The sequence below is a fragment of the Hyperolius riggenbachi genome, chromosome 5 (genome assembly GCF_040937935.1).
Source record: "Hyperolius riggenbachi isolate aHypRig1 chromosome 5, aHypRig1.pri, whole genome shotgun sequence".
Taxonomy (NCBI): domain Eukaryota; kingdom Metazoa; phylum Chordata; class Amphibia; order Anura; family Hyperoliidae; genus Hyperolius; species Hyperolius riggenbachi.
This window is the reverse complement of record NC_090650.1, coordinates 14,957,701-14,970,727: the sequence shown is the minus strand read 5'-3', so window position 1 is coordinate 14,970,727 and position 13,027 is coordinate 14,957,701. Positions and strand designations below refer to the sequence as shown.

At 44.2% G+C, this 13,027-nt stretch overlaps 1 protein-coding gene across 1 annotated transcript in view; it reads left to right on the top strand.

Annotated features, from left to right (window-relative positions):
* Window positions 1–13,027, top strand: part of CRPPA (CDP-L-ribitol pyrophosphorylase A) — a 230,201-nt gene that overhangs the window by 32,099 nt on the left and 185,075 nt on the right. The window contains exon 3 of the mRNA XM_068235105.1: window positions 10,113–10,262. Coding sequence (XP_068091206.1) covers window positions 10,113–10,262 — 150 coding nt within the window. The remainder of the gene's footprint in view (window positions 1–10,112; window positions 10,263–13,027) is intronic.

Here is a 13,027-nt window from a genome sequence, read left to right as displayed (position 1 = left end):
GATATGGTGAGTGAGTGACCCATAATTCTCTGGTTGTATTTCCGCTCTTTGTGTGCATTGGCTCCGCTCTATCTCCCCTCCGTATAGTCCAGGCGTGACTTTCAATCTCATTCAATCTCGCCTGAGCCCGCTGCTTACTATACTTTACACTTGAATTCATACTATTGTACAACGCAATTTATACTGTTATACTGTTATATTTGTTATATTTGCTCAAAATGTGTACATACATGTATGCGCAGATTTATATTTTAACTTTATGCCTATGTATGTCCACTTTATTGTTCTTTTTTTTTTTAAAACTTCCCGCAAGAAATCGACCACTTCACTGTGCAAAAACGCCATAAATGCATTGCATTATTTGCATAGTTTTCCAGTTTTGTAATAGTTTTCTGCTCTGTCTCTTATTATGTGCATTTACTGGTGAAAAGCGGTCTCTTATTATGTGCATTTACTGGTGAAAAGTGGTCTCTTATGTGCATGTACTGGTGAGGACAGTTAGTGACATGGCTATGTACTCTGTAATGTGCTGCAGAAGATGTCAGTGCGATATAAATACTGTAAAAAATTTTTTTAAAAAGCCCATTGCTTAGCCCCACTCTACATAAAAGTGCGCTTCTGACTCCGCCCCTAACTCCACCCCCTGTCCGGTTTTCTCCATCAGCCGACCTGGCAACCCTAAGAGCGGCACCCTGAATAATGTCCCTGTCATGAATAAGGGCGTTCAGGATCAGAGGCGGTGTAGCTGGAATACTCAGAGAGGGAGTGCAGAATAGGAGGAAACGCAAACCATATCACCAAGAACTCATACATTGGGAATAAGAGCAACGAGGAAGTGGATGGGAAAAGATCACCTTTTTGCCCCAGTGTCGGGGGTAAGACAGGTCCAATAAAGGTGCCTGGAAGTATAAGTGGCCAGTAATCCCGATTTAGTAAAATATCAGTATCTAGATATTTTACTATGGCCAAACCATAACCTTACTCTCACACAGAACCCTCCCTCTTCCCTGACACCTAATGCCCCCCTCCCCGCCACACACTACCTACCTAAACCCCCCTCACACTAGCTAGCAAAGGGCCTGTTTCTACTACCGGTGGTGCGGCGCAGATAGTGGAAATAGGTCCTTAAAGGAGTTTTCAGGAAAATGACTTCAAATGACATAGGCCTCAATTCACTAAGCTTATCTCCTGTCTTTAATAACGTTTCTAGAGTTGTTACCATGGTGATGAGGCATGTAGTATTCAGGAAACATTTTACCTCAGGCAAACCTAAAGTTAACTCTTCTGTCTTTAAGTTAACTATTCAATCCTTAAAATAACTCCAGAACTCTAAAGTTAAAGACAGGCTAATAACTACAGAGGAAGTACATTAACTACAGAGGAGGTACATTAACTACAGAGGAGGTAACATAAGGAATGAAGAGATAAGATAACTCTCTCACTGTGTGGTGGTAAGTTTTTTTTCTCTTGCCTTATCTCCAGCATGATCTTAGTGAATTGAGGCCATTTACTCACCTGGGTCTTTCTCCAGCCCCTTGCAGCTGACTGTCCCATGCTGTCACCTCTGCTCCCCGCCGCTGTCCCGCTCTCGCCACTCGGTATTCAGGCTGACCACTGGGTCGGCATTACTGCGGCTGTGCGAAGCACCGCTGTCAGTCATGGCCACGTGGCCCGCGGCGAACTGCGCCTGCGCCTGCGCAGTTCGCCGCAGTAAGGTACCATGGGTTATCCTAATTGCAGAGCGCACACTCATCCACTGCCGTAAGTACAAGCAAAATTTCAGTGCGTCGATTTTACCGGATTTTGGTGTATCAAAGCCCCATATGTATGTTTTTATTTATTTTTTTACAAAGCGTAGTCTGTCCGTTTTACTAGTGTTTCCGCCCCTCATGGTTGTGCGTTCCAGGTGTGCAGCTACATCTGCACCTAATCCCACCTAAACCCGACTTCCCATCGCCTGCGCAAGACAAAAGACGCTCATTCACTTCCATTGGATTCCTCCATCGGTGTCTTCTGTGTAAATATTATCACCGCCATAAGCCAGCCCGAGGGAAGTCATTTCCTCTCCAGCGCGACCTGCAGCTAAGTAAACTCTGCCGATCGCCAAGCACAGCGGCGATTAAGTCTAGTCACCGTACGAGTTGTGCTGACTGGCTCGCCATTTGTCACACGGTTTGCAGGAATCCTGGGAGCGCCGGTTGCTTTTCCCCCGACCTCTGCGTCGCTGATGACAGACGCCTCGCCGCGCCATTGTCGTGGTGGATTAGCACCTGCACGGGTCACATGATTGATACACTGACGCGTTCGCTGTGCTCATTCTCTAGGCTGCGCATCATTAACCGTCATTCTGCGATCCATTCGCTGCTCATCCTCGCAGGAGGCTCTCCCGACAGGCCCCAACACGTCCCCGCGCGCACATCTGTCCCCTTGCCGATGACAATGCCTGCCTACTCAGCCTGCTAAGCTCTCTGCTTCCCCCTCCGCCGCTTACCCAAAGTTTATCGTTTTAGTCTGTGTCAGACCTTTAAACGTTTCCAGCAATTATGAGATTATGATATTTCACTTTTTATAACATTCCAGCGCGCTAAAATAACAGATAATTCGCTGTAAGCGGATAATTTGCGGCTGCGGAATTAAGGAAGTGGCGAGGTTTTATTCTTAACCCTTTCAGTTCGAAATTTTGCATCCTTGAAATCATGAGGGAATAAATAATCCTAACATATGTCAGGATGCAAAATTCGAACTGAACTGAATATATCACGTGCAGATACGCCTATGGTAGGGTGGGTACACACATCCAATTTAGATTGGCCAATTTTACCACCTCCATGACGTAGGAGGGTTTACCTACACAATCTGTTCATAGTATTCAATATCTGTAGGCCCTCATACTGCAATTGGATGTGTACGCACCCTTCGCTACAATAGGAAGACGCCTAGATTGGAGTACAGGAGTTTTAATAAAGTTGAGTCTTTGGGGTGCATCCCTATGAAATCACCGCCGGAAGACTTGGGCGCAGGATACAGCCGGTATATGGCTTATCCTGCTGCTGCACAAGTCCTGGCGGCGTTAATTACTATTCCCCCTCCAGGTCCATGTGGATGGGGTGGAATGATGTAATTCAGCTTCCAGCTATTGCTGGTGGCTGAACAACAGTGTTTTAAAAGTAATTTGAGCTCAGTCTTTTGACGGTGCCCAAATTTCTCACTGAGTGCCTTTTGTAGCCGGAATTCCTATTATGGCCTATGGTGGCGTTAGCTGAGCCGTTTTAACAGCGCTTGTTCGGGGTGGCCTTAGGTTTGCTTTAAACTAATACATCCACCTGCTCTTGGTCCTCTGTCAATTCTATAGTACAAATGATATGAGTGGTATATGGAGGCTGCCATGTTTATTTCCTTTTAAGCAGTACCAGTTGCCTGGCAATCCCTGCTGATCCTCTGCCTCTAATACTATTAGCCATAGACCACTGAACAAGCATTCTTGGCTTAGACAGAATTAGCTGCATGCTTGTTTTTGGTGTTATTCAGACACTACTGCAGCCAAATAGATCAGCAATGCTGCCTGGCAATTGGTATTCTTTACAAAGGAATAAATTCTGCAGTTTCCATATACCTGTCACTTCAGTTGTCCTTTGAGAACCCATTGTGGCCCACGAGTCAAAAAGTTTGGCCACTCCTACGCTGCTAGACCACCCTCATTAACAAACAGACGACAGTCAGTGACATGACTATGTACTCTGTAAAGTGCTGCAGGAGATGTCAGTGCTGTATAAATACATAATAATAATATGGTAGGACATTAGACTATGACTATGGTAGGATTAGAGTGTGAGCTCCTCTGAGGACAGTTAGTGACATGACTATGTACTCTGTAATGTGCTGCAGGAGATGTCAGTGCTATATAAATAATAATAATATGGTAGGACATTAGACTATGACTATGGTAGGATTAGATTGTGAGCTCCTCTGAGGACAGTCAGTGACATGACTATGTACTCTGTAATGTGCTGCAGGAGATGTCAGTGCTATATAAATACATAATAATAATATGGTAGGACATTAGACTATGACTATGGTAGGATTAGATTGTGAGCTCCTCTGAGGACAGTCAGTGACATGACTATGTACTCTGTAATGTGCTGCAGGAGATGTCAGTGCTGTATAAATACATAATAATAATATGGTAGGACATTAGACTATGACTATGGGATGATTAGACTGTGAGCTCCTCTGAGGACAGTCAGTGACATGACTATGTACTCTGTAAAGTGCTGCAGAAGATGTCAGTGCTATATAAATACATAATAATAATATGGTAGGACATTAGACTATGACTATGGTAGGATTAGATTGTGAGCTCCTCTGAGGACAGTCAGTGACATGACTATGTACTCTGTACAGTGCTGCAGAAGATGTCAGTGCTATATAAATACATAATAATAATATGGTAGGACATTACACTATGACTATGGTAGGATTAGAGTGTGAGCTCCTCTGAGGACAGTCAGTGACATGACTATGTACTCTGTAATGTGCTGCAGGAGATGTCAGTGCTATATAAATACATAATAATAATATGGTAGGACATTAGGCTATGACTATGGTAGGATTAGATTGTGAGCTCCTCTGAGGACAGTCAGTGACATGACTGTACTCTGTAATGTGCTGCAGAAGATGTCAGTGCTATATAAATACATAATAATAATATGGTAGGACATTAGACTATGACTATGGTAGGATTAGAGTGTGAGCTCCTCTGAGGACAGTCAGTGATATGACTATGTACTCTGTAATGTGCTGCAGAAGATGTCAGTGCTATATAAATACATAATAATAATATGGTAGGACATTAGACTATGACTATGGTAGGATTAGATTGTGAGCTCCTCTGAGGACAGTCAGTGACATGACTATGTACTCTGTAATGTGCTGCAGAAGATGTCAGTGCTATATAAATACATAATAATAATATGGTAGGACATTAGACTATGACTATGGTAGGATTAGATTGTGAGCTCCTCTGAGGACAGTCAGTGACATGACTATGTACTCTGTAATGTGCTGCAGGAGATGTCAGTGCTATATAAATACATAATAATAATATGGTAGGACATTAGACTATGACTATGGTAGGATTAGATTGTGAGCTCCTCTGAGGACAGTCAGTGACATGACTATGCACTCTGTAATGTGCTGCAGAAGATGTCAGTGCTATATAAATACATAATAATAATAATAATAATAATAATAATATGGTGGTACATTAGACTATGATATAAATGGAAAGTAATGTTAACAATTAGAGTATAAATATTTCAGGAGGCGCGCCTCTACCCCGCCTCCAATCCACATGGATGGCATGGAAGTGGAAAGAGTCCCCAGTGTCCGCCTACTGGGCACAACTATCTCCAATGACCTGAGGTGGAACACCAACACTGCCTCAACACAGAGGAAAGCCCAACAGAGACTCTTCTTTCTCCGCCAACTGAAAAAGTTTGGTGTGGTCCAAAAACCTCTGACAAATTTCTATTCAGCCATAATCTAATCCGTCCTATGCTCGTCCATCCTGGTCTGGTACGCCAGCTCCTCCGCCAGCGACAGGCTCACACTGCAGAGGGTCATCAGATCTGCGGAGAGGATCATCGGGAGATCCCTTCCCACGCTGGACCTCCTCTACCACTCCAGGCTGAACACCAGAGCATTAAAGATCGCAAACGACCCCTCACACCCAGGCTACTGCTTCTTTAATCAGCTCCCCTCGAGCCGGAAGCTCCGGTTCCGATCCATCTACACCAGGACCTCAAGACATAAGAACAGTTTCTTTCCCTCGGCTGTCAACCTCCTGAACTCTCTCCATGGAAATGCCCATCCCCACCCCACAATACCATGACGCACTGAAGCACTCTGCACACAGATGGTGCTCCAGCTCAAGCGTACCTTTCGGTTGTTTTTGTATTGTAACTTATGCCACATTGTCTCCCTCTGCATAAAGGTTATATAATGTTCTGTATAATGTTCTGTTCCTACTGCATGTCCTGTCCTGTATCTGTAACTACTGTATATCGTGTATCAGTACCCTGTACGTGCCAAGCCCGATTCCGAGCACGACCCAGTAGTGCTTGGCGAAATAAAGTTTCTGATTCTGAAAAAAATATTTCAGTTATTGCACAAGTCTGTTCCTGACTGGATCTCATACATGTCTAAGTAACTGGCTATTAGAGAAACGCAGTGAGCGTTCTTTCTGACGATAAACAGAGATGAGGAGGAATAATTGGAACAAGGCACAGTATATTGAAGCAGTGCGCGGTTACCATGACATCCAGCGCGGAATGCGAGGGGAATTCGCCCATTAGTTCCCCCCCATATTATTAGTTCTTAATTACATGAAAGAAAACAAACGCATGTTAATGTCCTTGATGATTGAACGCAGCGCGAGCGTCTCCACACAAACATGCCGCGTCGGGTAAAAGGACGCGGTCAGCGGAAAATCTCATTACCGATCCCTCCATGGCCCATAAAGCGCAATTAGTCTTATTTTGGTTGGGAAGCTGTAACTTCAACCTCTCTCTGTTATTTAGGATAAAGCGTAAAATGAACAGCGGTCGGGTCGGTCATTTCCCCCGCGAGGATGCCCTAATGGGTTTTCAATGAGGGCCTATTAAGGTGTAATTTTTAATAATGGTAAAATTTGCCTGGAAGTCCTTTTTGGCTCAGTTTTCACATTTGTGCGACGAAATGCCGCATTGTACGCTAATTTTACTTGCCCCCATTGCCTGCAGCTTGCATACAGTAACTTTACTGGTAACAGAAAGCCCCCTAAGGACTATTAGTAACTCTCTGGCCTCACACTATTATTTATTATTTTTTTTTGTAACCACTTCCGCCTTCAATGCTTATGCATCCGAGCAACTTTCACCTCCCATTTATTCGCCCAAAACTTTATCACTACCGTATATTCCTGCGTATAAGACGACCCCCCAACTTTTCCAGTTAAAATATGGAGTTTAGGATATACTCACCATATAAGTCTACCCCTCTTCCAGCGCACACCAAATAAAAGTTTAAAAAAATCATATACTGGTGCTATGTATGAACAGATACTGGTGCTGTATTGTATGTGGTACCCAGTATATACAGGTGATTGACTGGTTGGATTGGTCAGCTCTCCCTGTCCCTAAATGGATTGGTCAGCTTTCCTTGTCTACCTGTTTATTAGCGAGGCATGGAAGAATAGATTGCGTTGTGCCCATAAAACACGCCTCTTTCACCTGTCTGGTCCACCCTTGTAGCTTATTTACCTCCTTCTCTGCCTCTCAGATCTCGCACATGTGCGCCTGCGCCGCTTCACTACAGTTCTCAGCAGCGAGATCTGAGAGGCGGTAACAGGATAGGGCGTATCACCCGGCATCAATGACACCCGGCGTATAAGACCACCCCTGACTCTTCAGAAGATTTTCAAGGGTTAAAAAGTAGTCTTATACGCCAGAATATACAGTACTTATCACACTGAAATGATCTATTACTTGTTTTTTCCCGCCACCATTTAGGCTTTCTTTGGGTGGTACATTTTGCTAAGAATTAATTTATTCTAAATCCATTTGAACAGGAAGATTAAGAAAAAAATGGAAAAAAAAATATTTCTCAGTTTTCGGACATTACAGTTTTAGATTAATACATGCTACCATAATTAAAACCCATGTATTGTATTTGCCCATTTGTCCCGGTTATTACACCGTTTAAATGATGTCCCTATCACAATGTATGGTGCAGATCATTTAGTACAAGCCCATAATTTTAAAAATACCAGTAATATACCTTACTATTACATACATATTTAAAAAATTCAGTCCCCAAGGTAACTATGTATGTATTTATTTTTTTTTTATTTTTTTTTTACAAAACAAATTTTGTTGTAGCTATTGGTGAGTGTGGGAGGCAAGGGACTGATTTTAACAGTAAAAAAATATAATTATCTGGACATTTTTATTTCTAGATGTAATTTTACTATTTGGCGACAAGATGCCCTCGGAGATTACTTCTGCATGCGTAGTATTACTGCGCTGCACAATAGATAGGGGAGACATTACAGCATCAAAAACAAAGTTACACAGGGACATTATAGTGTTCAACAATGGTACACAAAATACTAATGTAGCGATAAATATAGCAGACAGGTCACTGGGTCCATATGGTGGTGGGGAAGAGCACATGGGGAGGAGGGCCCTGTCAAATACAATCTAAGGGGTGGGGGAAATGGACACAGGAGGGGATGTGGGGTGCAGGGGGGAGGGGGGATATAGCTGTGAAGATGGTTAGTAAGGCCCCTCCTCCACTTGGACGAGTTGACAAATGGAAGCGCTGACGCAACACACTTCCGGCGCTTCCGGGGTTGACTTTTCGGCAGTGCGATTCCACTCATTACAATTACTGGAAAATGCAGTATGTTTGCGTATTTTTATCTGCAGCCTTATGCTGTAATTCCGCAAGTAAATCGCAAAGTATGGATGGGAACATCAGACAGTGCTGTTTATCTGTGCCAAAATGGTAGCGAAGAACAAGATTGAGGGGCAGCGGCCTAAGCTATGATGAACAGATGGGTCTTTAAGATCTCCTTGAATGAGTTGAAGGTGAGCCTGATGGGGGAGGGAGTTCCATAGAGTAGGGTCAGCTCTGGAGAAGTCCTGGAACCTCGTGAGTGAGTGCGCAAGTGGACATCCGTAGAGTGTTGGTGGACCGGAGAGATCATGTTGAGGAGTGTCTCTGGATGAGATCAGAGATGTTAGAAGGGGTTGCCTGAGTAGTAGACCATCTTTAAAGAGGAACTCCAGTGAAAATAATCTTATAAATAAAGCGATTCGTTTTTACAATAATTACGTATAAATGATTTAGTCAGTATTTTCCCATTGTAAAATCTTTCCTCTCCCTGATTTACATTTTGACATTTATTATATGGTGACATTTTTACTGCTGGAAGGCGATGTCACTGAAAGGAGATGCTGCTTGCTTTTTTGGCAGTTGGAAACAGCTGTAAACAGTAAAACAGCTGTTATTTCTCACAATGCCATGAGGTTCATAGACAGGAAACTGTAATGACCATGGTCCTGACATCACACTGTGGGAGGGGTTTCACCACAATATCAGCCATACAGCGCCCCCTGATGATCTATTTGAGAAAAGGAATAGATTTCTCATGTAAAAGGGGGTATCCGCTACTGATTGGGATGAAGTTCAATTCTCTGTTATGGTTTCTCTTTAATATTGTTTTACCCCAAAAATAAAACCTACCTGTAAAATGGTCCACGTGCAGTTTAAACAATCCTGAACGATCGTTTTGTGCGACAAAGCTGTAACATCTTTCGAAAGTAAAAGATGCACTTCTATGCAATGAATTGTATGTGTAGTACAGATAATGAACATTAGCAGCAAAGATATGACTCTCATAGTTTTATTTTCAGTTATATAGTTTTTTTTTTTTTTTTTTTATAACATTGCATCATATTGTCAGTTGCAGTTTAGAAACCACACTCTGTCTTTTAGAGCTTGTTTCCATGCAATGCAGAGCCCCGTGGCACTGCGCTGCGCAACACTCCCAGCGGGGGCGGGGCTTGCGATCCTATTCGTTATACTGATTCGGATGGGCTGAAGCGCCCAGAAATGCAGCAAACTATGCGCAGCGAATTAATGGAAACGGCAGACAGTGCTGTCCGTGCAATCGCGTTTCCATACGCGCTATTTGGAAACGAGCCCTTAAGCTGTAAAACAAAGCAAAAATAATGGCCCTTTGAACTTTCCTGCAGTAAAACCTTATCTCAAGCTGTCTCTCACTGTTTCTTGGCTGTTTAAATGCTTCAGAAAACAGGACTGTATTTGACTCAGTGGGTGGAATAGCTCAGAGGATCTTTTGCATAGATAACTGAAGTTTTTTAACCCTTCGTGTACTGGAAAACAATATGAGACTTTTTTATGCTACTGTTTCTTAGCTGTACAACACATGCAATTCATTATCCCACAAGTTTATTTTTGCTTTAAGAGAATGAATGTTCCCAAACGATGTCTTACATGAGAAACGTGAAGCACACAAAGTCTGACATTTCTGTTTCCCTCCCCCGCAGGCGGCCGGCGCGATTCGCCCATTGGTGTCCACGATCGTCGCTTCCTCCTCTGATGGGTGTTTGGACCATTCCTTGGAGCGGGCCAAGCACCGAGCCAGCGAGATGCCGCAAGCTTTCCTGTTCGATGTGATTTATACAGCCTACCAGCAGGTGAGATCGCGCTTCTGTCCCCAGCCCCCGACCTGCGTTTCTGGTGACTGCGGTGCCACGGAATGCAGACGTCCCCAGAGACACAGGAAATGCTGTAGAAGGAATGTAAACCTGCGTGTGAGAGCGGAAATGTTGTTTTATCATTCGCAAGTAAACCCAAACTTGGATGCAAAACCTGAAAGCAATCATGCCGGTTCGTTTGTCAAAAACTTTATATCAACTTCAACATTTTAAAGTTGAAAAATCCTACGTGTAGCTCTGCATGCTGCAGCAGTGCACCTGTCCGCCCATGCTCTCAGCGCTCACTTCCTGTGGTTGTCTGCACAGGCTCAGCGCCCACTTCCTTTCGCTGTCCGCACACGCTCAGTGCCCACTTCCTGTCACTGTCCACACACGCTCAGCGCCCACTTCCTGTGATTGTCCGCACACATTCAGCTCCCACTTCCTGTGATTGTCCGAACACGCTCAGCGCCCACTTCCTGTGATTGTCCGCACACGCTCAGCGCCCACCTTCTGTGATTGTCCGCACACGCTCAGCACCCATTCTGTATTGTGTTACCTTGACAAAGGGGACCCCACGGGGCCCCGAAACGAATCGTCGGTTGATGGAGTGGACTGTTGTCACGTTGTTTAAATAAACCAGGAGATTGGTTCATTTGAGTGTGCGGACCTTCCGAATTATTCACTTCCTGTGATTGTCCGCACACGCTCAGCACCCACTTCATGTGATTGTTCGCAAACGCTCAGCACCCACTTCATGTGATTGTTCGCAAACGCTCGGTGCCCACTTCATGTCACTGTCCACACGCTCAGCGCCCACTTCCTGTGATTGTCCGCACACGCTCAGCACCCACTTCCTGTGATTGTCCGCACACGCTCAGCGCCCACTTCCTGTGATTGTCTGCACACGTCCAGCGCCCACTTCCCGTGATCTATAGGTCCCGCCTCCTCATGCTGTAATGCAGGGAGTTTGGGAAAGTTCTCTTGTCGGAACTGATTTTCATCTGATTCAATAATAATTATCGAATTGGATATCGGCCGCCAAGTTGAGAGATGTATGTCCACCGATAGACCCTGAACAAGCATGCAGATCTGATGTTTCTGATGAAAATCTGTCAAGATTAGCTGCATGCTTGTTTCAGGTGTGAGAGTCAGACACTACTGAGCAGAAAGATCAGCAGGACAGCCAGGCAGCTGGTATTGCAAAGAAATATGGCAGCCTCCATATGTCTCTTGCGTTCCTTTTAATGTCATTTATGACTCACTATTAGGTGGCAAAAATTTGCCTCCTAATACACAGTATTCAAAAAGCCAACCAAGGTTTGTCCGATCCCTTCTGTTCCTCTATTCGATTTTTTTTGCATGAATTGTACTGTAAATCCCTGATCAGTTAATTGGCTTCTCCAAACATAGGCCTTGGGCTATTGAGACATTTTGGGGTTGATTCACAAAGGCTACTTATTTTTCACCATAACTGTAAGGAGTGCTGATGCATGAGATAATTCATGAGATAAATAGATAAGGAGAGCTAAACCGTGAGTTATGTCAAATAAGGAGAGATAAACCATGAGTTATGTCAAATAAGGAGTGCTAAACCGTGAGTTATGTCAAATAAGGAGAGATAAACCATAAGTTATGTCAAATAAGGAGTGCTAAACCGTGAGTTATGTCAAATAAGGAGAGCTAAACCGTGAGTTACCGGTATGTCAAATAAGGAGAGCTAAACCGTGAGTTATGTCAAATAAGGAGAGATAAACCATAAGTTATGTCAAATAAGGAGTGCTAAACCGTGAGTTATGTCAAATAAGGAGAGATAAACCGTGAGTTATGTCAAATAAGGAGAGCTAAACCGTGAGTTACCGGTATGTCAAATAAGGAGAGCTAAACCGTGAGTTATGTCAAATAAGGAGAGCTAAACCATGAGTTATGTCAAATAAGGAGAGATAAATCATGAGCTAAAGAGAACCCGAGGTGGGTTCTAAGAATGCTTTTAGCACACAGAGGCTGGGTCTGCATATAATGCCCAGCCTTTGTTGCTATACTGCTCCCCCCCAGCGCCCCCCACGCTCTGCTTGCCCCCCATAAATCATACGCCGTGCTAGCGACACGCAGTGTGTCAATAGCCGGCTGTTTACATCTGTACTTGTCTGTCTCGCCGCTCCTCCGCCTCCTCCATAGCGCCGCTCCCCGCCTTTGTCCCTTCCCTCCCTGCTGATTGGAGGGAAGGGACGCAGGTGGGGAGCGGCGCCATGGAGGAGGCGGGGGAGCTGCAAGACTGACATTGCCAAAGGTAAACAGCCGGCTATCGACACGCTGCGTGTCGCTAGCACGGCATTTGATTTATGGGGGGCAAGCAGAGCGCAGGGGGGGGGGCCTGGTGGGGAGCAGTATAGCAACAGTGGCTGGGTATTATATGCAGACCCAGCCTCTGTGTGCTAATTTCATTCTTAGAACCCACCTCGGGTTCTCTTGAGTTAAGTTAGATAAGGAGAGGTAAATCATGAGTTAAGTCATTTAATGAGAGATAAAGTGTGAGTTAATAAATAAGGTGAGATAATTTAACAGAAAAGCTTTGTGAATCAGGCCCTAAGTTAGGAGCTGCACCAAAGGAATGTGAAGCTTCCTATACATACCTATACCTATACTTTCCCCTCCCCGTATGTATTTCATGATCGTGACAGCTGACATACACATGAATAAGGTACAGACGCACTTCTCGTCACCCTGATGTAGAGAAGAGCAGACAACGTAAATAACAGGAAACT